At 39.7% G+C, this 27,221-nt stretch overlaps 1 protein-coding gene and 1 long non-coding RNA gene across 3 annotated transcripts in view; one reads left to right on the top strand and one right to left on the bottom strand.

The window, feature by feature from the left end:
* The first annotated feature begins 359 nt into the window (after window positions 1-359).
* On the top strand, window positions 360-8,321 carry LOC107982977 (uncharacterized). The gene is made up of 2 exons (XR_001730407.2): window positions 360-3,715; window positions 8,076-8,321. It is a non-coding gene; the product is annotated as an uncharacterized LOC107982977 (long non-coding RNA).
* Window positions 3,989-27,221, bottom strand: part of steap4 (STEAP4 metalloreductase) — a 29,047-nt gene continuing 5,814 nt past the window's right edge. The window contains exons 2-5 of one of the 2 annotated variants that reach the window (XM_003222096.4): window positions 11,331-11,804; window positions 9,060-9,587; window positions 7,244-7,408; window positions 3,989-5,577 (exon numbers count right to left, since the gene is read on the bottom strand). In XM_003222096.4, the coding sequence (XP_003222144.2) occupies window positions 5,299-5,577; window positions 7,244-7,408; window positions 9,060-9,587; window positions 11,331-11,783 (1,425 nt within the window). In that variant the 5' untranslated portion in view covers window positions 11,784-11,804 and the 3' untranslated portion in view covers window positions 3,989-5,298. Of the gene's footprint in view, window positions 5,578-7,243; window positions 7,409-9,059; window positions 9,588-11,330; window positions 11,808-27,221 lie in introns of both variants that reach the window. The other variant, XM_008112490.3, reaches the window with a different exon arrangement.

Genomic DNA, 27,221 nt, shown 5'->3' with positions numbered 1-27,221 from the left:
TATTTCAGCCCAGGATAAAATAGGAGAGAACAGAGCAAAATCTGGGAGACACACCTCAGTCTGGATGCATCCTAACAGAAACAGAAATGGATAAGTAGATGGGGAAGTGGGTATAAAGCAAGCCAAGGGCAAGAAAATGACTTGGAAAAGTGTGAATTTTGCTTCTTACTCAAGGGCAACAAGTATAATATCAGGAGGATATTGTGTTAAACCCTTATGCCGGCTGAACTGCTGACTTCAAGGTTGGGTTGCCGGTTCGAATCCACGAGATGGGGTGAGCTCCCACCTGACAACTCTAGCTTGTGGGGACATGGGAGAAGCCTCTCAGCTAACACATCCGGGTGTCCCCTGGACAACATGTCTGTAGACGGCCAGTTCTCTCTCACCAGACGCAACTTGAAGTATGTTCTCAAGTCACTTCTGACATGATAAAAAAGGAGGAATGGTTATTATGTGTCTAGAATGTTGACACATTTGAGCTATCTGGATTATTTTATTAGCTGAATATTCTTTTCACCCCAGTCTGAGGTTTATGGTGCATCCACATTGTAGGATAAATGCAGTTTGACAGCACTTGGACTGCCATGGCTCAGTGCTATGGAATCATGGGAGCTGTGGTTTTACAAGGTCTTTAGCCTTCTCTCCAATAGTGAGTGATGGTGCCTCACCAAACTACAACTCCCAGAATTCCATAGCACTGAGCCATGGCAGTTACAGTGGTGTCAAACTGCATTAATTTTACAATGTAGATGCACTCTGTCTAACATATCACTAGTGAGAAGTCTACCTGTATTTTTCAGATCTGTATTATTTAGCAATTATAACTTTTTTTTTTCAGTTTGCTTTTAACAAACAATGTAACTTCCACATGCCATGACTCCAGTATCGGTTATCTGTTTTTCAGTAAATCTTGTTTGGTCATGCACCATCTCTCTCATCATCCACAACCAATGGACAGGGAAGATGGCATTTATATGATTTTTGCATGACTATTAGCCGCTTTGAGTCTCCTTTTGAAGAGGGGAAATGGGATATAAACACTTCTGTTACTACTACTAGTACTACTACTACTAATATGCGATTGACCATCTATGTTTGGTTTCATCAGGTCTGGAATTTTTAATGGGCTTTGTGCCACTGAGGATGCATCTACATTTTAACTGCCATGGCTCAAGGCTATGGAATCATGGAAGAAGGCTTGTAAAACTACAACTTCTATAATTCTATGAATTTCTGCACTGGCCTGTACTAAAGAATGTTCATACTTAGTTCAGCTGGATTCAGTCCATGGGGGTGTTTTGAGTTAGTCATTGTGCCTAGAATTTCATTCCTATTTTAAGGTTTATTTTCTTGTTTTATATAATGTATGACTCATTTTGAAGTTGCGACATACAAAGCCGTGTGTATAGATGATGCTCAAGAAAAACGGAGAAACTTACTGTGCTGTTCTTGGGTGGAAACTGCATGCTGATGACTCTTGCTAGATCAAGCAATTAAAGATCTAATTTCTTTTGTCCAAGCCTATGTTGTAAGTGGAAGAAGGAAAACTGTAAAAATCAAAGCTCTAATTCATAAAATGGGTTACTCTGATTTGAATGTAATCAAGTATGTATTCAATATTTCAAAATGGGAAACTCACCTCTCAGGTGTGCTGGGGACTGAATGATACTGAGATATGTGTACAAGTGGAATGCAGAAAGAAAGAAAGAATGAAAATGTAACCTTGGTAAACTAAGCCAAGCAATATCACAGTTTGTTTGAAAGGTAAACATTTTCATCAAATAAGATTAGAAAGTTGCTATTGTTAGAAAGTGTGAGTCATTTTCTTGGTCTTTAAATGTTTCTTAGGAACTAGAATGCATAACTGGGTGTTCCCGAATCAGTAATAAAGGCTAATATGATTTCTCCCACCCATGTACAATATTTTTAAATAATTACATTACCTAGTTCTGGTGAAAGATAACACAAGCCAGCAGATATTTTTGATCAGATATAATTTTAGGTCATGCTTATAGAGTTTTTTTAATGCATTTACACACTGATATCAATTAGATTCTATTACTATCAGTGCATAAATGCATTATTTATTCAATTAGCTTAATAAAGAAAACAACACATGATAGAGAAAAAATAAACACATATCTGAGTTCAGTGCAAAAAAACTCTATAAGAATGACCTAAAATTATATCTTATTAAAATACTTGTTGCCTTGTGTTACATGAATATGATGTGAAATGTGCAGACTTTACAATAGTCCGCTGTGATATACCATTCATCATATTTTTAAAAGTTGATGAGAGGGAAAAAATTAGAACATATTTAAAATCAGCATAAAAATGATTTAAACTGTTACTCTCATTTCTGGTGATTACAAAAAGTTTGGTTTTGTTGGCTTGTGTAAATGCTTTTGTCGAGCAAATAGCTACATTTTTCTGCAAAGCTTGACAACATTACGTTTTTGAACTGCATCTTCGATAATCCCCTAACTAAAAAGGCTGATGATGAGGATTCTAGGAGTTGTAGTTCAAAAAGTATTGCTATACTTCTTCCAAATTGTGTCCAGTTGCCTTGCTCCTAGTTGACTGCATCCTTGGACACTGCAGTTCTGTATGTATTCACATTGGAGTAAGGACTTCATCCCATGAAGGAGGTAGTGTCACATTACTGTGGAGTTATGTCCCGTTGCATTAGAAAGCAAATAGTATTGTTACTCATTTTTCATCACACGTTGGCCCTATGTTCCAAAATGATTAGATAAGCGCATGCAGTTCCCACCCACTCCCTTTCTTTTTTAAAAAAACAACCCCTTTGTGAATTTCCTGGAGAGCATGGCGGCGTGAAGGCAGTGTCCAAAAGAGTCTGCTTGCAAGGTCAAGCAAAAGCCAAGTAGAGATGTCCTGAAGTAGTGAACTTTCTAGTTAATACATAAAATAAAAATACAGTGCAAGGCAAGGAAAAGGCAGCTAGATTTTGGGAGATTACCAGGGCATCACTGCTTTGTAGGACACCACCCATTCCCCCATGTCACCAAATCAATTCAATGTGATCTGACAGATCCCATCCCACATGTTTTTGCTGTTTTCTCCAGTTTTATAGTGATCCCTGAGCTCAGGAGACTATTTCTGCTCATCTTCTCTCTCCCAAGTTCCTTAACACTTTCTAAACTTTTCACCGAGTATGACAGACGCAAGTCTCCCTGCAATCGTGTGATGAGCTCCGTTTAACTTAGTTTTTCAACTGCTTTCAAAGTGTTTAGAACTAGTGTGTGTATGTGTGGAATAGTATCCTAAGTCCCATTGATATAAATAAGACTAACTTCTGAGTAGGCATGATAAGGTCGATCTATTAGCATGCTGCTAAAGGTTGGGTATGGGAAATCCTAGATTCTTCTAATGAAGAATTTTCCCTATTTTTGTTGCCTTTGCTGTCCCTACAGTTAGACAAAACTGGTCAAATGCTTCTGATGTGAGTGATAAATTCTGTATGTGCATAATTAGTATGAGTCGAATAACTCCAACAGGACTAGACTTGTAGAATTATTTGAAATTATTTTATCTGGTTTATGATCTGCAGGAAGCAAAGACTTTTGTTGTAACTGATTGCTGGAAGACTAACAAGAGGCAAGATGACATCTGGGTTTTATGGGTTCCTTATCCCATAACGGTCCCTTATTCAGCGCTGTTCATTCTGCCATGGAATCCTACTTTCCAGCAGGTATATTACCATCATAATCTTCATCCCACGTTCCTCTCTTGAATGGGACTCAAATCAACTTTCCTTTTCTTAAATTGGACTTAAAGATATAGGTAGAGCTTGTGAAAGTTATTTTGTGGAGTACAGTTCCTGAATCTCCTGGCCACCAAGTTGAGTCACCAGTAGCTAGCTGCTCTTATGCTGCAGAAATATGGGAAGACCCAAAAAGTAACTTTCCCAACAACTACAGAAGTGTACTATCATGAAAACTTTGGCCACAAAAAGAGAGACTGGTTTTTAAAACAGATTTCTTTTATTGTGATAATCCTTGTTATAAAAAAACAAAATCTGAATAGGAAAAAAATGTGTACATGGAAATGATAGACACGAAAATAAAGATGGTAATGATACAGTATTGTACATCAATTGATCGTTGTAGTATTAGATCTGAAAAAGCTTGAATGAAAGCAACGGATCATAATAGTAATGAATCTGCTGAAGCTTGAATGGAATCACTTGGTTTAGGATTCATAACCTCATGTATAAGGTTATATATACACAAGGAAATTTCTTTAAAATGACATAATAAAATGATCGCTGTTTCCTTTTCAGTACAAATGAACTGAGCAGTCTAATTCACATCCGTAGCCATAGTTTACATAAAGTATTGTTTTAGTTTGCTTGGCTGTATAAAACAGATTATATTATAAAAGGATTGTTGTATGTTTTCTGGGCTGTATGGCCATGTTCCAGAAGTATTCTCTCCTGGACGTTTCGCCCACATCTGTGGCAGGCATCCTCAGAGGTAGTGAGTCTCCAACAGACTTCAACAACCTCTGAGGATGCTTGCCATAGATGTGGGCGAAACATCAGGAGAGAATACTTCTGGAACATGGCCATACAGCCCGGAAAACATACAACAACCCTGTGATCCCAGCCATGGAAGCCTTCGACAACACATTGAATTATAAAACTATAGTCCAGCTTTCCACCAAACCATGGGCAGCTACCGCCTTAAAATAGATTTGCTGTAGGTAGGTGTCTGTAAAATGTGCAGAATTTCCCATGTGCTATTCATCATGTGTATAGTCCATACAGGATGCATACATTTGGAAGCTATAGACAATCCTTGGAACACCTCCACAATTTAGGAAATGGGATCAAAACTACACCTCAGACTTATTTATTGTCATAGTTTATACCATAAAACTATTTCTAGTTGATATATTGAGTTTTATAAATATCTGATTCCACTTCAAAATACTTGGTGGAAGTAGGAGGTAGTTTCTTCCATTCTGAAAGCCAGAAAAGGAGAGAACATGGACAAGATGCTGATGAACTATTACCAAGGACTGCTGGTTTTATTTCAGCAAGAAATTATTAAATGTTTAAAACTCAGTCGTAGTGTGCTTTAGTAGCTTATTATTTGGCCCTTTTAAAGTGTTTTAGATACACACCTGGGGTGCACATCTGATGAAGTAGGCTACACTCACCAAAACCTTGTGGTGAATAGGTTTTGTTAGCCTTTAAAGCACCACTAGTTTATTGTTGCGTTAGTACAGATAGACATGAATTTACATTATTTGTGTACAATTAGTAAAAGATTATACTGCTGAACTTTCTTTCATTGTTTCGTCATTGTTTATGTGGTTTACATATTTGCTTTTCCGTTCCCATCCCTGTCGAATTTGAGTTAGTGGTCTATCTAAACAAGGCAATATTAGGAAAAATTTCATGACCAATACAATGCAAGGGATAATAAGGGAGAATATATAAATGGAAGGAAGACCCCATGGATATGAAGAAGGGCGCAAGAATCTTTTCCCACCATAGACCAATGTATGGGCAGTGCATAAGATCAGTGTAAGGTATCCCAGGTAAGACTGTGGGAAGAAAAAGAGAGAACAGTGTAAGACAAGCAATATTATTATTATTATTATTACCACCACTACTATTAATATTATGGAATACTTTCTGAGGCAGATAGGACAATTCAAAGAGTATTCCATTCAGTTCTCAGATTTTGACTCACACCAATGTATTTATAGTAAAAAGTTATACCAGTTTCATGCAAATTTAATTGACATAGTTCCATCTTGCGTAGAATAGTTTGAGCATCCCTTATCCTTGGCAACAAGAAGTGTTCCACGTTTCAGATTATTTTGTTTTGAATTTTGGAATACTTTTATATACGTAATGAAATAGTTTGGAGATAGGACCCTTAGTCTAAAGATTAAATTAGTTTATGCTTCATATATATCTTATACTTAGAGGCTAAAGGTAATTTAATAAGCAATATTGTAATACTTTTATTCATGAAATATTGTTTACATTGAAGAATCAGAAAGCAGATGTGTAGTTATCTTAGCCCCCTCCCCCCATGTGGTCTATTTGGTATTTCTGAGTATTTCAGATTTTGGAATTCTACTGCGACCTCATCAAACGGGGCAATTTACCTATTGTATGCTACTTGCCATCCCCTTTCACCATGGAGCCCATTGCACGTTTACTTCTGGCTGGGCTGTGTGGTGAAAGGGGAGAGCAAGTGGTATACACCACCATGGCAGCAACATGGGAGGTTTCCTGTGTTTTAGCTTTTTAATATACCTTTGCATTTTAGCTTTTAGCCTAGATTTTAATGTATTATGCTTAGCAGACTGTACCCCGCTCTCCTTATGCAGGTCTATGACCGTAATAAAGAAAAATGCTAGAGTTGGAAGAGACACCCAGAAGGTATCTAGTCCAACACCCTTCAGTCAGGCAGGAAATCACAATCAGAGCCTTCCCAGCAGATGGCCAGCCAGCCTAAATTCAAAAACCTCCAGAGAGGTTTAATCCCTACAGAAGTGGGGTGCTGGTGCTGTTTAAGTCTAGGTACTGCTAGAACTTTTATAATTAGCACCATTTGTTGATTGGGTTGCAATAATGACCACTAAATGGATCAGTTTCATATTAAGAAAAGAAAACATGTTGACAATAATGATTGTGATGAACTACATGGAACGGCTATAGAGGAAACGATACAAGAATCAAGTGTAGAACATGAGAAGCATAAAGGGAAAAATTCCAAACCTCATTTACACAATTGAGATTATATGAAACCTATATAACGGTGCTCCATGCAGTCATGCCAGCCACATGACCTTGGAGGTGTCTACGGACAACGCCGGCTCTTCGGCTTAGAAATGGAGATGAGCACCAACCCCCAGAGTCAGACACGACTGGACTTAACATCAGGGCAAACCTTTACCTTTACCTTTATATAACATACAATATAAGTATTGTATGAAACTCTTATAAGGGGTTGTTTTAACCTTTGGTTTGCTAGTAAAACTGAATTACCGTGTCCTGAAAGGATGCGTGTCCTTTCGTGACATGCATAAAGTGTTCCACCAACATAAAATGTTTGGAAAGCGCTGCTATATAGGGTGTCCTTTGCAGGGAGAGTTGGGGACTTCCACTAGTCCTATGTGCAACTTGGTGGGCTTTCCTTCTGCACAGGAACAGCCTTGTGAGGATAAGCTGTTTTTCTAGCTAGCAAGCTCTTACCTGGACAAATCGAAACTCTCTCCAGTTGACACTGTTGCTTACAGAAGGCAAGGATGTGATTCCCAGGAGAACGAACAGAAAGAACCCCAAGATCCCCAAAGCAACGTAAGAGTCACTAAGCCAGGCATTCTCTGTATTCAGTGGATTTGTTCTGTTGTTAAGTGCCTTAAGGTGGGGAAATCAAATGCAAAATATTTTAATAGGCAGCAGCTATAAATAGCTTCAAAGCAGATGCATTTATTTGCAAATATATTTCTCACTTTTATTCCAATGAGGTCAAGGTAGAGACCTTGCTCTCTTTCCCTCACCCCACAAAATGTTATCTTCACAACAAATCTTTGTGGTGGATTGGACTGAGCAAGACTGACTGTTGCATAGAAATTGTAAGAATATTTGAGAAAAAAACCCTAAAAATGCTGGAAGCACAGGTTAGGAAACACAGATTTCTCGTGTCAAGATGGACAGTTTAAAAATAAAAGTTAAGCAGTGTGTGTGTTGTTCCTTCAACCTGTTTTCCTTCAAACCCACTGCAGGGTCACAAATACATTTAGGGAACAAGTGAAATAGAGAGCCTCTTCAACGGCTGCTCTCAGATCCATTGGGGACCCAGTTGGCTCCTTCTCTACTCTTTGGTCCTTCAGGTGTTTTGGACTTCAACTTACAGAATTCCCGAATCTTTGCAAAGTTGGCTGGAGTTTCTGGGAGTTGACATCCAAAACCCCTGGAGAACCAAAGTTTGGGAACCATTGCTCTAGCATAATAATATAAATGCACAATGTTCACAATCAAAAATGCGACCACCAGCCTCTTCTGTTTTTTTGTTTTGTTTCAGAAAATTTTCAGAAGTCTGTGTGCTAAATGGAAGGTCCTGAAACAGAACATCAGACCTAGATCAGCTGTGGTCACCTTCCTCAGTTTAAAGAAGAGCCCTGAGCCCTGAAAAAAAAATCCCTTTGTTTAAAATGATTTATTTGTGAATATTAGAACAAAGATTACTACAATTGAGGAGCTAATTTGGTAAGAATATCTCGGGATACTTTAGTCAATCTTATTAAATGTGTCTCTCCAAAACCTAAAACCCATAAGCAGCAGTATTTTTATTGGGTCAACTCCAAAGTATAGAATAGATCGTTCACGCTTCCGAAGCTTTAATGGCTTCTTTGCCAAGCAAAGATATAAAAATATAGAGGAGAAAAAGGGTGAGGATGTTAGAGTCACAGCCTACATTCTGTCTGAGATATTGTCAGTTATTGAGGGATTTCAATGCAAGTGTATGCCACTTCCTTATTGCCCATGTGAGGATTAGGGACAAGGGACAATAAAAGGCAGATAATAAAATTTTAAGTTCAGTAGCAACAGAAAAAGAAACTTCTCTTAAATTCCAGCTATCCCTGTGCTGTACAAAGTTCCTTTCTAAGTCAGAGCACATTGCATTTGCAAGTATGGTACTCTGCACTGTTACACCTGGAAAAGCTTTAAATGTTGTATAGCTATAATCGTAGTCCAATGAACTTAGCTGTTTATAATGAGATGGTCTCTTAGTTAAGGGGAAAATAAAGAGGTGATGGAGGCCTCTTCCATACAGCTGAATAAAATCCCACATTATCTGCTTTGAACTGGAATATATGGCAGTGTGGACTCAGATAATCCAATTCAAAGCAGATATTGTGGGATTTTCTACCTTGATATTCTGGGTTATATGGCTGTGTGTAAGGGCCCAGACAGAATAAAAGTATTTTGGTTCTTTTCATCCATGAAAGCATCTGTTTGAGTGGTTAAACACAATATTATTTTTTGGAATATGATATCTGCTTACCTGTTCAAGGGTATAGCTACCAATTCTCCATCTTACATAATATCGAATAGGGATGACGAGTGTATACAAAACATGTAGGAAGGCATATGCCAAGGCTACCAAGCCAAGTTGCTTTCTGCAAAGCATCCACTGGTCCAGCCAGTTTGGGAAATGACTGTATTTAGTGCCTCTGTATAACTGGAGAATAGCAGCAAAGATCCCAGGTAAGTAAACCAGAGCGAGAAGGACGAGTGCCACAACAGGGCAAATGCGATTTGGGATGCTAATGGCAATAAAGAAGAAATACTTTTTGTCCTTCTCGACATAATTGTAGACCACATCACGGATTATGGAGTACACTAAGACAAATGCACTGAGGCCAAGGGAGAGGAGGATGGGGTATTTCCACATTGGAAAAAGCCGCAAAGGGTAATTTTCAATTTCCGTTGCTGCCAAAAGAGAGCCCTTATCCACTGGAGTGAGACCAAGGCTTCGAACAATCTCCATCACTTTGTCTTTTGACTTGTGGTCATCTCCACAGACAAAGACCTACAGCAATAAAATAAAATAAAATGATGAGAATATATTTCTTCTTTATGACAAGTTTTTGCATTCAGTACCTCTGACTTCAAAATGAAACACTACTTGAATTGCCAGAGTCTCAACCTTTTAATCTTTTTTAACAACCCCAATTCTCCGCCCCCTCTTCCGAGTCCTCCGCGTTTCCCGGCGTGGCCCGGCTGGAGCAGAGGCAGAAAAAGGAGCCTCTTCCAGGCTTTTGCTGCCGCTGCCAGCCTTCACTCTCTCACCCACCGTCCCTTGCTCAATCATTTGGCTGGAGCAGCGTTCCTTTTTCCTTGGCTCCAGGGAAGCAGCCAGAGCAACATGGTGGGCCCAAAGCAAGAACCCAGCCGGTGCTGGTAGGGAAGGGTTCACTAGCTCCCCGGGGCTTGCAAGGGGGAGAAAGGCCACATAATAATTAAAATAATGTTTAAATATACCCCAGTTTCCCTGCGAAACAGCAAGTCCACCAAAAGTGAACCGCGAAGTAGCGGGGGAACACTGTACTCCTGGAGTTGGCTCTGAACCTGGAGCCCCAGATATCAGCAGTGACCAGGAATGCTTTTGCACAGTAAAAGCTAGTGCGTCAACTGCACCTGTTCCTGGAGAAGTCAGATCTGGTCACGGTGGTACATGCTTTGGTTGGATTACTGTAAAGCGGTCTACATGGGGCTGCCTTTGAAAAGTGCTCAGAAACTTCAGTTGGTTCGAAGAGCAGCAGCTAGACTGCTAACTGGGGCTGGCTACAGGAAGCATACAATTCCTCTGTTGCGACAACTCCGCCGGCTGCCAACACATTTCCGAGCACAATTCAAAATGTTGGTTTTGACCTACAAAGCACTGTATGGCTCTGGTCCAGGTTATCTGAAAGACTGCATCTCTTTCTAGGAACCTGGGTGACATCTATGATCTACTGGGGAGGGTTTTCTCTCGGCCCCACCACCCATTCAAACATGCTTGGAGGGAACACAGGAGAGGGCCTTTTCGGTGGCTGCTCCCAGGCTGTGGAACTCCCTCCCGAGAGAAACCAGAATGGCCCCTTCCCTGCTGGTCTTCCTCTGCCAACAGGCTTTTGGGAAGGGAAAAGGGAGGCTCTGGGGAGGGTGGGAGGGATTGGGGAAGTATATGAGTTTTAAAGGCCATTTTAATATATATGCTGTATTCTGTTTTTACCACACTGTTATTATTTAATTATTTTTAACTTTTGTATTGCTCTTATAAATACTGCTTGGTGTGGATAGAGGCTAGCCACCTTGAGTCTCCCATGGGGAGAAAGGCGGGATATAAATAAGTATAATAATAATAATAATAATAATAATAATAATAATAATAATAATAATAATGATGATAATAATAATAATTTGTGTACCCAAGTATTTTAACAGGTTCATTTTTGTCTGTGTTTCATTCCAGGTACTTCCTTCTCTGATCTTATCATAACAATGTCTTTAAAAAAAATGGCACTGTGTCTTATTTTAATCAGATCAAGGATGCTTTACAAATATTTCAATAAGTAATAAATAAATGACTGAGAATGAAATAGGATTTTCTTCACTACAACTTCATTGTTTTTGTTTAAATCAGTGGTTCTCAACCTGGGACCCCCAGATGTTTTTGGCTTACAACTCCCAGAAAGGATTTCTGGGAGTTGAAGGCTAAAACATCTGGGGACCCTCAGGTTGAGAACCACTGGTTTAAATGCAAGCACCTTTTCTTCCTAGAATTCCTTACCTGTCTGCTTGCGTCCAGCCCACCTGACTGCAGAGCCCAAGCCGACACTGTGTTAAAAGCTTTCACCACTTTACTATTTGGCATTAACTGGGCAAGATATTCAGCGTTGGATTCAGGATACTGGTTTGTTTTGAGGTTGTTGCTCACATCCACCAGTACTTTCCCATGGAGAACTTCCCCTAGGCTTTCAAGAAAGTTGTAGTGCCCTCGGTGGATGGCAATAATGATCACGTTGGCCATTTGTGCTGCTTCCGCATGTGATGAGATTGTGGCACCTTCCGGGATCAGTCCAGAGGCTTGAGGATTTCGGCTTCCATATACTATAGAATAGCCGCATTGCAACATCTTGTATCCAAGAGATCTTCCAAAATCTCCTGTGCCAAAAATGCACACAGTCTCCTTCTTGTTAAGTAAATCTGAAGTAAGTGGAATAATTGTGCTGTTCTTCTCCATGGTGGGCAGGTTTCCTGTTACCTGCTAAGACAGTGCAGACAAAGTTTATGTTAACATTTGCTAGGGACAAAACGGCTTGGTCTGAGTCATCTAGGTCTGTCTAATTTTTAATATTTGTTGGATACATAGATATACACACATTACTTTGCTATCAACTTTCAACAAATGAAGAATAGAGTAACTACAGTAACTATAAGCAAGGCGTTCATTCTACTTTTCTCAGAGTAATCCTTGGATTCAAAAACAAAACAAAAAAGAGTTAATGTTTAAACCTTAGGAAGAACCTCTTTAACACAAGAACTATCAAATTATGGAAAAGTATGCTTCAGAAGGTGGTGGACTCTCCATTTTTAAAGGTTTTTGAACAGAGGGCATTTTCCAGGCAAGCTGTGGTTGCGTGGCAGAGGAGTTGTGGACCTTATGATCTCTTCTGACTCTAAGATTCTGTGGTTCTGTATACTCATTAGGAGTTAAAATGTTTGGGACTGTACTGTGAGACAATGCTTTTCGAATTGCATGATGTGGCAGACCAGTATCCCCCATCCCAATGTTTCAGGGACTAGTACCGTGCTCTGTTATTTGAACATTCAGAGGCCTGGATCCTATTGTTAGTTCTAACTAGAGGAGACTAACTGAATCAGTCTGATTCACCTATGTGTTGACTCGCCATCCAACAACCGATTGAACAATTTCCTATTTTGGAATATTCTGGATTTTGGATTTCTGGATAAGGGATGCTTAGCCTGTATTGTGTTTTTCGGCATGCAGAGTACCTTGGTGGTGCAGTGGTTTAAACTGTTGAGCTGCTGAACTTTCTGACTGAAAGATTGGCAGTTCGAATCCGGGGAGTGGGGTGAGTTCCCGCTGTTTGCCCCAGCTTCTGCCAACCTAGCAGTTCGACAACATGCAAATGTGAGTAGATCAATAGGTACCATTCTGGTGGGAAGGTAACGGCGCTCCATGCAGTCATGCCGGCCACATGACCTTGGAGGTGTCTATGGACAATGCCAGCTCTTCGGCTTAGAAATGGAGATGAGCACCAGCCCTCAGAGTCGATCATAACTGGACTTAACCTTTACCTATACATGAAAATAAAAGATGGAAGTAAAGGTTTTCCCCTGACATTAAGTCCGACTATCAGGGCTGGTGCTCATCTCCATTTCTAAGCCGAAGAGCCGGCATTGTCCATAGACGTCTCCAAGGTATTGTGGCCTGCATGACTGCATGGACGATAATGATTCGAGTTCATTCAGCCATGACGATTCAAAAGGTGTCAAACTGCATTAATTCTACAGTATAGATGCATCCCTAGGCTGCTGATCCCAGGATTTCATGGGACAAAATGACATCAGTTAAAGCAGACTAATACTAATACATTTTTGTAGCACAAATAGGTTCCTAGATGTGTAAAAGAAACCTGAACATGAAAGGTTAACCTATGTCTTACTGAAATTGAAGGTTCCAAAAATATAAGTGGCAGCATGGAGTAGTCATTTGAGTATTGCACTATGATAATGGAGATCAGGGTTTGAATCCCTGTTTGTTCATGAAACTCACTATATGAATTTGAACAAGTCACACTCTCTCAGCCCCAGAGGAAAGCAATTGCAAACCTCTTCTGAACAAAACCTACCAAGATGACCCTTTGATAGATTCACCATAAGTTGAAAACCATTTGAAGGCACACAACAACAACAATAGCAAAGAAGTTAGCCCTTTGTATATAAAGGCTGGAGATCCTCTTTAGTAGCTGGTCTGCACACTTATGTCTGGCTCTCTGGGCCCTTCCACACAGCCAAATAATTCAGAATATCAAGGCAGAAAACTGCACAATATCTGCTCTGAATTGGTTTATCTGAGTCCATACTGCCATATATTCCAGTTCAAAGCAGAAAAGCTGTGTGGAAGGGGCCCTTGCCTACTCAGATTTCACTGTTATGCTTTGTTTCTTAGAAATGTCACTCTTGCTGAGACAAGTTAATATTTGACAGACTACACTCAATAAATCATTTCCTCCTTTTCAATACAGCGCATATAATTCTACGAAATGATTGTCGGATTTCCCAAAGGACACTGTTTATTAGGTGGGTTCAGGGACTTCACTATTTGAGTTCATTCTCTCTCCGGCACACAAGGCTTGAGCAGCAGACTTCTGTCGTGTTAGGAAAACCTTGTGATGATTTTGGAGATCTCTCCGGAGATTCAGGTAGAATCAATTCTCTAGCTCCCTTTTGTAGGTTTTGAGGTTCAAAAGAAGAGAGATGCCTCTGTTCCATGACAAGTTCTTCTGAATATAATGTCATTTTTGTGCCCTTGTGGGCCTCACTGAAACCTCTGTGTAGATTTTTTTTGTTTTTTGAAGGATTATATCTATGTGGAGCTCCACTCTTGTGAATCACATTGACATGGGTTTGTGGTTTTTATGGAAGCTTGGGGAGCCTCTTATTTCCTGGTATCTGGGCTCATTATAACTATACCTCTACTTCAGTTGACTGTGCTCCTTTTCTCCCAGGAGACAAAAAAAATGTACATGCAAAAATATAAAGCAAATAGATATTCTCTGCTGTTTTCTAAGATGTGGCAGAAATAAAGGGATACAGGGATTTTTTTTAGTTCTGTAAAAACACAGCCGAAATAAGCAGCTGTATTTTACAGTTCTGATCCATAGCAGGACTTTATGCAAATTGTTCTCTTTAAAAGCTTGCAAATTAAGCTTGGTGTTTTGCACAATGCTTGCAGCTCCTTCCTAAAAGCATCTAATAGGCACTAAGTGTTGTGCACTAAGGGAAAGATTGAAACACACAGCTTGGAAATGTTACTATTTAGGATGAAATCTTCCAGACCGTGTGGCTGATAGCCATACTGACTCAGGCATCTGAGAACTGTTGCCAAGAAAATAACATTTCCAGGCTTTGCAAAGGTGGGAGGTGATTATCCGATTCCTTCTACCTGATACTCATTTATACTCTACAAATACAATAGACTCTCAGGCCCCTTTTACACCACCAAATAAAATCCAGACTATCTGCTTTGAACTGGTTTATATGGCAGTGTAGACTCATATAATCCAGTTCAAAGCAGATAATGTGGTAGTGTAGAAGGGGCCTCAGTTGACCGGAACTCAAGCAACTGGAATTCGCAAGCAACTGGCAAAATAAATAAATAAAATCAAAGCAATAATATTGTAATAATGATTGAATTATGATGTTCGATGTTTTTATATATTTTATGTATTAACTTTGGAATGTAATTTTATGCTATGTATCACTGTGTTTTTAGGGCTTGATCCCCATGTAAGATGCCCCACGTTCCCTCAGGGAGATGGGGTGGGATATAAGAATAAAGTTATTATTTTATTTTATGGCACAGCAAACAAGATAGATATGCTGGATTTTGTATCACAAAATCACAAGTCCAACACTTCCCAAGTGTCTAGGACTGTGTGATGTATTTTCGGATGATGCGAGCAGATCCCAAAGTTGTTGTTGTTGTTGTTGTTGTTGTTGTTGTTGTTGTTGTTGTTGTTATTATTATTATTATTATTATTGCATTCACTAAAGCTGTTACAGAACAGAAAAACTATGTCACATTAAGTTTTTTCTTTATTTGCTTTTAATTACTGTATTTCAACATTAATATAAAATCACTTCAGAGGAGCTCCCGGTGCCACAGTGGGTTAAACCCTTGTGCTGGCAGGACTGCTGACCTGAAGGTTGGGTTGCTGACCTGAAGGTTACCGGTTCGAATCTGGGGAGAGTGCGGATGAGCTTCCTCTGTCAGCTCCAGCTCCATGCGGGGACATGAGAGAAGCCTCCCACAAGGATGGTAAAAACATCAAAACATCTGGGCATCCCCTGGGCAATATCCTTGCAGACAGACAATTCTCTCACATCAGAAGCGACTTGTAGTTTCTCGAGTCACTCCCAACACGAAAAAAACTACAGAGTTTATGGTATAGTATGGGTCTAGTATTGATTAGACCTATTTTAATAGTAACTCTCAAGCAACCAGAAACTATTGGCATCTGACATCTACCAAGACTATTTGAAAGCCTACTGTATACTGCTATGTGTGTGCCTTCAATTGCTTGTCACCTTCATTACATACAGTTTTTTTGGGCAAGGAACCCTCAGAAGTGGTTTGGCTAGTTCATTTCTCTGAAATAAAGCCTAGAGAACCTGGTATTAATAGATGGAATCTCATCCCGGTGCCAACCAGGGCTGACCCTGCTTAGCCTCCGAGATCAAGGATCTTTAGGATATTTTATTCCACTTCAAATGCAACAACATAGTATGGAATCTTGGGATTTGTAGTTTGTTGAGAAACTAGTTTTGTCTGACTGAGAATTCTAAATGCCCAGGTCCAAACTGGAAATCCCATGACTCCAATAAATGTGACGTGTGTGTATATATACACACACACTTTATTTTAACCTTGCTGAAATAAAGGGGAGGGGAGTCAAATCATCTCCCTGGTTGACAGTATCTTGTAAAAGCAACTAAATCAGCCTTCTTTAATCTGATTTACCAGATCAACTATAATGCCCAGCAAGAACCAGGTAGAAGAATAGAAGGTGATTTGAGTGTCGGCTTAAGACAGGCTGTTTGCCTGCTTGCCCACTAGATGGCAGTCTGGGTTTACCTTGGCACTGGTTTTACATTTACTGTTCAGGCAGACTGTCTTAATAGTTTCCTGGAAAAAAAGGAAATACTAAAGATATTTATTTGGTTTTCTTATGGGGAATAAACCTGATAGAAATGCAGTAAATAAGTGAAGCCATATTTACTGTGTACTGTATTTTTCCTAACTATAGCTCTATTGCCTTCCTTGTTCCATAAAGGCTGGAATAAAATAAGGGCTAGGGGAATAAGGGTATATTTTGCAAGCCTTGGCAAAGTCAGGGAGTGAAGTAATTGCCTCAAGTGGCAGATGCTGAGCAGAGGCAGCGGTAATTCCTCAGATGTGTTTTCTTAGGTCTAGCTCTTTTTCTCTATTGGTAGTTGGCCCTGTGACATCTAAATAAGACGTGGGAATCATGCGGCCCCTCTTGATGTTTTTGGACTGCAACTCCCAGCATTTCTTTCCACTAGCTATGCCATTTACGGACTCACAGTCCAACAACCTTTGGAAGGAAACATGATTCCCATCCTTTTTTCTTAATTAATTTACTGTCTTTGAAGGGACCATAAACCAGATCTTCAGGCTAATTGTAAGACCCTAACATTAAATAATAAATAATAATAAAACTTTATTTATATTCTACCCTATCTCCCTGACAGGACTCAGGGCAGATTTCAGCAGCAAAAAGGCAAACATTCAATGCCCAAGACAACAGTGAATAACAAATACAAAATATGAAACAATACTAAACCTCCCAAAACTCACAGTAAACCATATACCAAAATAATCCGACAAATAAAACCCACATATAAAACTAAATTATAACATATGACATAAAAATTTAAATTTAAATTATTTCTTGCTTAAAAACACGAATCTTGATTCATAAAACCCCTCGAGATTCGATTTCAATTGCATTAAAATTACTTATGTTGCAGTGTTGTAACAGAGCCAACTACCCAACAAGCTGTTTTTTGTGTGTGTCGGAAGCGACTTAGGAAACTGGAAGCTGCTTCTGGTGTGAGAGAATTGGCCATCTGCAAGGACATTGCCCAGGAGGTGCCCAGATGTTTTTTGAAGCTTTTACCATCCTTGTAGGAGGCTTCTCTCATGTCCCTGCATGGAGATGGAGCTAATAGAGGGAGCTCATCCGCGTTCTCCCCGGGCTGGATTTGAATCAGCAACCTTCAAGGCAGCAACTCAACCTTCAAGTCATCAGTGTCAGCACAAGGGTTTAATCCACTGTGCCACCGGGGGAGCAGTGCAACAACTATTTCCAGCCGATAGTATATTAGGTGTCTATGGGCCTCTATTCCTCATTCTCTCTGTATGCTATAGAACAGAGGTGAATTTTAATTGCTTTTTGAAGGAGAGAAGGGAGAGGAACATTTTAATCTCTTTTGAGATGGCATTCCTGTGGTGCGGGGCGATCACAGGAAGATCCTTTCTCTCGTTCCCATCAACATACTTGATATGGGGGTGGAACCATGAGTAGGCCCTCCTCCTCTGACCACAATGCCTGAATTGGTTTATAAGAGGAGATGCGATTTGTTAGATAGCCAGGACTTTGTATCTAGCTGGGAAGCAGATTGGCAGCCAGTGGAGCTGCCATAGCATGGGAGTGGTTCTCTCCCTATACGGAGCTCCAGTTGGTAATCTGGATGTCGATCTCTGAACCCGTTGAAGCTTCCGAACTATCTTCAAAGGCAGCCACATGTAGAGAGCATTGTAGTAGTCCAAGTGGGATGTGACTAAGGCGTGGATTATCATGGCCAGATCTGGCGTTGCAGATCTTCAGACTGACCAGGAGCACCTCTGTCTTGCTTAGATTTAATTTCAGCTTGTTAGCCCTCATCCAGTCCATCACTCATGACAGACATTGGTTTAGGGTTAGAGCCACAATGTTAAAATTCAGTATTTCTATATGGAATGTAAAGACATGTCATTTCACTCTTAGCCTCAGGTGGAAAAATAATTTCAATTGACTCCAGCTGAGATGCACTACAATCTGAAATACACATATTCTGCTAGGAACATCTCTTTCTGGCAGTCCTTTGCACTTCAAATTGCAAGGGAATTTGGAAGAGAACTTCTGGTTTTGATCTCAGGGCTTGAAAGTGACTCTGTTTTGGGTACTATGGCATCAAGATATGAATAACAAAGAGTATATAAAAATACAAACAAAATAGTTTGAAGTTGGCCAGAATTAAGGCTGCTTCACACCATAAAATTGTAGAACGATGATTCTACTTTAACTTCTATGGATGTTACCCCAGTGGAATACTGGGATTTGTAGTTTGGAGGGCTACCTGTTGCCTTGTGGTGGTGCTGATGGCATTCCTTAGGGTGATAGATAGAAAATTGATAGATAGCTGGAAGTATATGGCCAGGGTTGTATTAATACATCTGGCAGTTCTAAATTATAAACTTTTTTTTGGACTTCAGCTCCCACAATTCCAAAACACCTGGAGGCCCAAAGATTGGGAACCACTGCTTTATCACATGGGGCAGGCAAACCAGCATTGCACTGGATTATCTATTTTGATGGCAGTTGCTGAGTTCATCCACTACTTGTTTGCTTCCACTTCCCAATTCTGCTATTCCTATCTATTGATAGGTAAACCTATCAATAACTTCCATTCTGCTATGTTCCCACCATCTATTGTAGTCCAATGGGTTCCTTCTGCTTATGTGCCAACATGCCCACAGACACATGATGTTAGTGGGTTGGGGTTTCTTCTCCCTTTTTCCCTGCCTCCACTTGCTATTCCCAGATGATCACGTTGCTTATATATGTCAATCTTTTTGTAATGCTGAAATTACGCAGTTGCACTAAAAATAATGATAACAATAAAAAAAATGAACTGGAAGGCATACTGGGCTTGGAGTAATGCAGGAAGGCCTGATCTCAGTACTTTGGATTGGGAAATCACCGCAGTGAAGAGAAGTGCAATATTAAAAGTGCCCAATTTGGTTTGCATCTATTTGTGACGTTTGTGGCATGGCATATTGGTCTATGATAAAGTCCTATGTCAAGTTTAAGAGACACCCACCCCCGTAGCATTACACACACATGTCCTCTCACACACATCTTTGTTTTTCATTATTTCACTTCATTGTGTTTTTAGAGGCTCCTTGCAAAAATGAGACTTTATGTTGCATGTTCTTCCTAGTTTGTGGATAAATTGTGCCTTGCACATGACTGAGCACTCAGGGAGAAGCACAAGAACATATGGAGCATCAAAGGGATAGGATTTCAATGCAGCTAATTATTGGTGTAATTTATTTTTCTACGGAAATGACGTCCTTTTCTTCTGTAGAATAATTTCAGCCAAAAATCCTGTGTATGTGTTTTGAAAGAGCAGATAAAATGAGTGGTTTGGGTTGATAAATCCTCCCACGGAGATTGCACAGCTATGCTCCTCCTCACATCTCTGCCTTTTATCAAGAGAACACTAAAGCTTCATTGGATGTTCTTCAGACATATGAAGCTGAATCCTTTAAAGATGTGCTTAATGTTGTTTAAATCATAACAAACTACTGAGAGAGCTGCAAATCTCAGCTCCTCAACCTGTTCCCATAAATACATAAGAATCAGGCTTAAGAATTGAGTCCTTGCCTTTTCAGGATTGTTGAACTGTTCAGAGTTTAAATATATCAAATGTTAACCTGGACCAGTCAACTGCATAGTGAATTATAGCTGAGTAGTGCATAAAATAATGGGCATTTCAAAGGTGGAGCCAGGATTTAAGTATAAAGTGATGACCCTGGTTGGGTGATTAATGGAGGGGTTGTGGAGAGGACAAAACATATATATTTGTGCTGTAGTGGTGCAGTGGGTTAAACTCTTGTGCCGTTGAACTGCTGACCTAAAGGTTGGCAGTTCGAATCCTGGAAATGGGGTGAGCCCTCTTCTGTCAGCTGCAGCTCCTGCCAACCTAGCAGTTTGAAAACATGCAAATGTGAGTAGATAAATAGGGCCTATTTCCCTTCTGCGGGAAAAGGCAAAAGAGACGCTCCAAGCAAATTTGCTGGCCACACAACCAGGAGGTGACAACACAGGCTCCTTGGCTTGAAAATGGAGAAAACCATCTCCCCAGAGCCAGAGATGAGCACTGCCTCTAAGAAGCCGGAAATGAAAGGAGAAGCCTCTGCCTTTGTTTGTTTGTATTATTTCTAGGCCCCAAATTGGGACTCACATTCAAAGCGAATATGCATTTGGGAACCCAGTCCCCCATTCATTTATTTTTGACCATATATTTGTATGACAGGAGAGCTGCTCAGTCCCTTTCATGCGACAGAGGTTAGTGGTATTATTCTATTTTATCGGCCATGACAAGATGTCTTGGAATTTTGGGATTTGCCATTTAGGAGATATATTTGGAATTGTACTAGTCAAAGAGATCCTGTATCTCACCAAACTCCAAATCCAGAATCCAACAGACTGATGCCATCATAGCTCAGGTAAAATCATAGTGCTGTCATTCTGTAATGTGAAAAACATAGTGTTTTGGATGACAGCTTTCCAAACTACTCAAATTGGAATTGTCATTCAGAACAACAACTTTTCCAAGTTCTTGTTGAGACTCTCCTTAAGTGAAGCTGCAAAAGACAAGAACTGAAATCTTTTCAATCAATAGAAAGATAGATATCATCTGCCAACCTGCTAGGCTTCCTTTTTTCCTTTGAGCTTAGTTGCAATCCTTAAAAGAACAAGTGCGTGGGATGGGCTGTGCAGATGAATTTATCAATCAACAACATATTATTGTGAGCCTTCCTGGATCTGATGCAAAAGCATTTGGGAGTGGCTTGAATGGGAAATTCGTATCCACTAATGACTCTATGGGGAAAGCAAGTAGAAGTTGTTGGTTGTTATGGATCGACAAAGTTGCTTGCATTTTTAAATGCTTGTTATTGGTGTGGCCTTGAGGCCTTTCATGATGATTATGTCATGTCAAACCATAATTCACATATCATAGCTTGACTTACAGTCAGTATTTTATTGGAGTCTTACAATATGGAAACCTATGTTCTGAAACCAGAGGGCTGTACCACTCAATTTTCAGCACTTTCAGGCTTCTGGAGGAGAGCGGGATCTCATAGTGGTTGGCATTTTTGGCAACCAAAAATGACAATGACCCATTATGACCATTCTGGGGGAAGTGTGTAAAGGAATTTTAATCTATTTAACTTATCAGGATACCACAAAGGATTTAATAGATTGTATTTATTTTTTCAGGGTATCAGGAAGTAGGCTGTGTATATTAGTCTGATTGGACAATATTAACTTTTACAAAAGCTGCATATGGCCTGTGGGCTGAACATTTTATACCCTACATCATACTACATGGAAAGGGAAGGTAGTGAATTATGAGCTACTTATAGAAGGAATTTACTTCAGCCAGGGTGTCCCTACCCCTTTCTTAAGTGAAGGGGCCAGAATTTTGTAGTTCTCCAGATGTTGTTGGACTGAACCTCCATCGTCTTTCACCCTTGGTTGTGGTGGGCTGGGTTTTTTGAGATTTGCAGTTGAACAACAAGTTGCCCACCCCTGATTTAACAAGTGTTTCTCCTGGGCCATCCAAGGAGGAAAAATTTCCCCTACCTATACAGTAGGTCAACGTTGTGTTAAATTTTGTGTGAGACTTGTAGTTCTCCCTTGCTGCTCTCCCTTGCTCCCTCAGCCTTTGCACATGATCAAGGTATTACTTAGTTGGGTTGGGTGAGCTAAGTGATATGTTTGTGTTAAGTTGGTTTATGGACAGACATTGTGAAACATCTGATAGGCAATATTACCAGTTGTTCCACAGGACTATGCAGCTGCATGTGCAAGGCTAAATGGGAGTTATAGGGAGGCACACAGCAGGCAGTGTCACATATAAACAAACAGCTCCACACCCCATTATTACTGCTTTTAGGCATCTACAGCTTGAGTTAGCTGCCCCATCTTGCCTAATGGTAGGGCCATCCATGGATTTGGCTCTTGTTTAAAATGAGCTCACTTCAAGCCATGCTATTCTGTACAGTGCTAGACAGTATGGGCTGAAATTGAGCTCTATTACTGGTAATGCTGATAGCTGAGATCTGAGGAGACCGAGGTCACAGACTGTTTTTGCCAAGCAGCTAAAGCAATATCCGTCATTCTAGTTCTACAGTGAGTGGGATTTCCCTCGATATTGCAACTGGGTCTTCTTGCCAGCTAGTGCTGGTAAACTGCCTTCAAAACAATCCACAATAAGTACCCTTGTTCCTGGCACTCATTAGTATTGCATAATGCTTTCCAACATGAAAAAATATGAAGAAAGCAAAGCCATGATGAAAATTGTTTATCTGAAACTTGAATCTGGAAGTGACATAATATTGGGAATTTCTGAATTATGGCCGCATGCCCCCTCCCATTCAATTGTGTGCACTTTTTCTTCCCATCATTGAATATTGCATTAAAGCCAGAGTATGGAAATGTTATTTTTTGACCTACAAGAAAGAAATGAAGGAAGAAAGAAAGGAAAAAGCATCAAGTTTTCAAATCAGTATGAGAAATATTTAAAATGAACTTTGGTTTGCCACACAACAGGCATAATTAAGAAAAGGAAAAGGAAATTCATGTGGAATTGGAGAGAGGAAAGTAACCCATTTGCTGAGATCTTCTAACTATATGCACAAGTGAGATGTCTTTTCTTCCCTTTTTGTAAGGATGGAAAATAATTTTGTGCCAAGTTTTTTTAATTAATTAATCCAATTTGTAGTCTATGACATGATCAGTGAAACTATGCACACGCTTCCCAATGAGGAAAGCATAAGCCACGTTTCCCCTCTGTTTTTGTTTCAGATTACATGCAACAAAACACGCATGATAAAAAGGAGTGTATTTGAAAATGCCCATAGATATGCCTTAGGCAGTGCCTACTGAGATATGCATAAGTTTCCTTATAGATTGAATTTGGATGGAATGAGAGGCTGGTGGGATTCTGAGGAATGCAATGGAAATCAAATTAACTGATATTTACATCTCTAGCTTTAAGTAGCAAATGAAGAGTGAAGAGTTGCATTCAAAAGTCTATCCACTGCAAATTCAAAATTCAGAGTAGTTAAGATCTGAGAGATAGAGTTTCGGAATCTGGAAAGAAGTTTCACTCCCCTCCACCATGAAATAGATAGCCCAATATGTTTCAGAAGTATTGTATGGTGTTTTCAGAAGCTGTTAAAGGGGTGGTGAAGAGACAGATTTTATAGCATCTTACTACTTTCTTCTCCTTTTGCAAAATGCCATTCAGCTTATTTTAATACTTAAGGCAAGCCTACAAAACAACCCAACCTCACAAGCTGCTCTCCCAGGGCAATAACAACAATCATATTTAATAATTATGATAATTCAAATTTACTAAAAATTTGCTACCATTGCGTAACATTTCAAATCAGTTGCCTAAGGCCTGCCACCTCTCTTGCCTGATAAAAAGACTACCCTGGAGGTGATACCATAGTTAGCTTGCTTACGTTTTTGAAAAGATGTAACCATTAAAATATAAAGAATAGAAATATCTAGCAACTGTTCATGGATGTAGTAGGAAACAAAAGACAAAATAAAATTTTCATTCTACCTATAGGAATGGAAGCAAAAGCAATGACTGCGATGCTATGGGGTAGAAAGCTTTGTTTTCTAGGGCTGACCCTATCTTTAGGTAGATGGAGGCAACCATCTAAAGTGCCAAATGCTGAATAATATTGGAAGACAGAGCTGTGTGTCATAAAACTCATTTTGTCTTCTGTCCCTGCTGCAGTGGTGGAAAGATAAATGGAATGATGAATCTTCTCCAGTTTCTACTCCATAAGAGCTATCCAGAGGGCCAAACACTGATCTTCAAATAGGTTCAGCACCCTGGATACCAGATTTTACATTTCGAATACAACATTCCAGAATGTATTCACCATCTAACTAACATAGGAGACTCTGGCATCCACTGATACACTGATGAAGGACATTTTTAACATTGAAATAATATTCACAAGCTAGCTGGAACAGTTTCTTACATGGAATTCCTCCTTGGCTAATTTTGTTCTTCTAATAAAGCAGATTCCAGAAGTAGAAGGACCACGAACTGGCATCTTTATCTTATTGTTTTTAAAGCTCAGCTACAAAGTAGGAATTGACATTTTATGTTTTTAGCTTCCTATAATGTGCCCCTGATTAGGATACAGGGTTAATTAGCACATCAATATTTACTTTCATATCTCTGCCTGGGCTTTTTTTTTGCTTATTTTTGTTTGATGATGATGATAATAATTGCATTCTCTACTGACATAGCTTAGTTACAGATCTGTAACTGTCCATTTTCAGTCATATTATGTATTCATGACTGTGACACTATTTGCTTGATCGTAAATGTCTCCCTAAGCCTGTCTTAACAGCCATCAATCACCTTGAATGAAGGAGGTATGTTTATCTGCTGATTGGCATTCACGGAAGATGACGATTCCAACAAGTGAAACTGACCATCAGAAGCAACACATCTGTTGCAATTCTTCATTGCAGCCTTGCTGTCATCAACCTTGTACATTGATTGGCAGCTGAATGGATATCCTTCACTCATTGTGACTGCTGGCTCTTCAAGTGGGCTTGCATTGGTCAATCCATGAGACATTACTTAATGACCCATTCATAGCTAAGTAATTGATGTTGGATACTGAAAAACAATAACTTCTTCACTGGTCTCTTCAGGAGAGCAGGTGTTCTTAGTCAAAAACATAATATAAACCCCTTTGCTCTTCTGTTTTGTTGTTTCTGGAACTGCATGGCTGGCTTCGCTGTGTACTGCACTCAAAGGCCATTGAGAGCAGCATAATATAACATCTTGTGCTGTGAGATCAAAAACATTCTTCTGCCATAATCTGACAAACTGTACATGGTTAGAAACAATGACAGCTGACTCAAGAACTTGGCTTCGTGTCTGGGAGCTGGATGGGCAACAAACAATGGAGCCTCTCTCCAAAAAGGCACATTCTGAACCCGAGGAACAAGTATTTCTAGAAGAAGCAGGGTGAGTCAGAAATTGATGGACAGCAGGGAAGAAGAAATTGAGGGAATTTTGTTTTCTTCGACAAATGGGTTATATAAAAATTCATAACCAACTAATACAGTGGTTCTCAACCTGTGGGTCACCAAGTGTTTTGGCCTACAACTCCCAGAAATCTCAGCCAGATTACCAGCTGCTGGGATTTCTGGGACTTGAAGGCCAAAACATCTGGGGACCCACAGGTTGAAAAGCACCGAACGAATACCTAAAAATTCCTAGCTTTTAGGCATCTCATGTCCCAGACAGAATGAAGAGGCTTTAGAAAAGACCACACTAGATAGGTAGACATGAAGCTGGATTGATTCCTTGGGCTGATTGCATATAGACACGTCCATTAAAATGAATACATAAAATGTATAGCTAACACACTGACATATTGTTGTAGTGCCAATACTACTACTACTACTATGGGACATCAACATATACAACATATACAACTACTAATATGGGACATCAACATATACAATCCAATACAAGTACAATAAAGTATAACACTATAATTGAAAGATATAAATGTATGAATTGCTTATGTGAAATCACTTGGAATGGTTTGTGCTTTAGGTGGCACAACGTAAGTATTAATATCCAAATTAATGGTGAGTTAAAACAGACTGAGGGTGCATCTACGTTTTAGAATTAATGCAGTTTGACACCATTTGAACTGCCATAGCTCAGTGCTATAGAAACGTGGGGTTGTAGTTTGATGAGGAGCAAGCACTATTTGGCAGGGACTTTGTAAAACTGTATCTCCCATGAGTCCATAGCATTGAGCCATGGCAGTTAAATCAAACTGCATTAATACGACAGTGTGGGTACACCACTGGCATCAAACAGTGCTTTTATGGAGTAAAAGATAGCATAAGTCAAATGTGGGTAAGCTCCTCCAGGTGTTTTAGACTTCAACCTCCAGCAGGCCAATAGTAAAGTCCAAATATATCTGGAAGGCCAGAGGTTGCACACCCCTGGTCTAGGGGTATATGTTCGAATCACCACACATTTAAATAGCACCAGTTACTTTGGACTCTGACATTATATGTATAATTGTGGAGGCCATAATAAAATTATGTAGGCATCCCAAGCTGGGATTACTGCATTCCCAACTCTATTGTTAACATGTGTCTTGAATATATGTATGAACCTCCAACACTTTAGGTATTGCCAAAGAGGAAGTAATTGTATGGTATGTAAAAGATGACAGGATTTATCAAAGTCTTACAGTTATACAGGGGAAGGAAGGTTCTCAAGTTACCTTGTCATGTAAGGATAAGAAGTTAAAATTCAGCAATTGCTGAACATTCATTTTTAACAGAATTGTTTAAAAACTTGGGAAGACTGTGTCCTTTCACACCAGGTCACTCTAATTTTAATTTCTGGTAAAGCATGGGGCTTGCCAGGATGTTTGGGTGCATCCTACAATGATGCTATAAACAGAATCATGTGGTAATTACTGTCAGTCCTTCTATATTTAATTATGGTCTTGCAGTTTCATTCATGAAAGGGCATATAGTGCACCTTCCTACTTTGCAACGGAATCCAGAATACTAAAGCCCTTCCTTGTTTAACCAGTTTCTTCCTTTCCAAACATATTCCTAGGGTGAAACTGATTCCTAGAGAACCAAATCTGCATCGTAAATGGGTTCTCCAGGTGTTGTTGAGAAGGAAGCAGCTACTGTGTGGTCCTATGTTTGAACATGATGAGTGTTGTAAGAAAACAATGGCTGGCATTACGTTCAATACTGGCAAGGTT

This window comes from Anolis carolinensis, chromosome 6, assembly GCF_035594765.1.
Source record: "Anolis carolinensis isolate JA03-04 chromosome 6, rAnoCar3.1.pri, whole genome shotgun sequence".
NCBI lineage: Eukaryota > Metazoa > Chordata > Lepidosauria > Squamata > Dactyloidae > Anolis > Anolis carolinensis.
The sequence above is the reverse complement of the archived record's forward strand: the minus strand, read 5'-3'. Positions and strand labels throughout refer to the sequence as shown.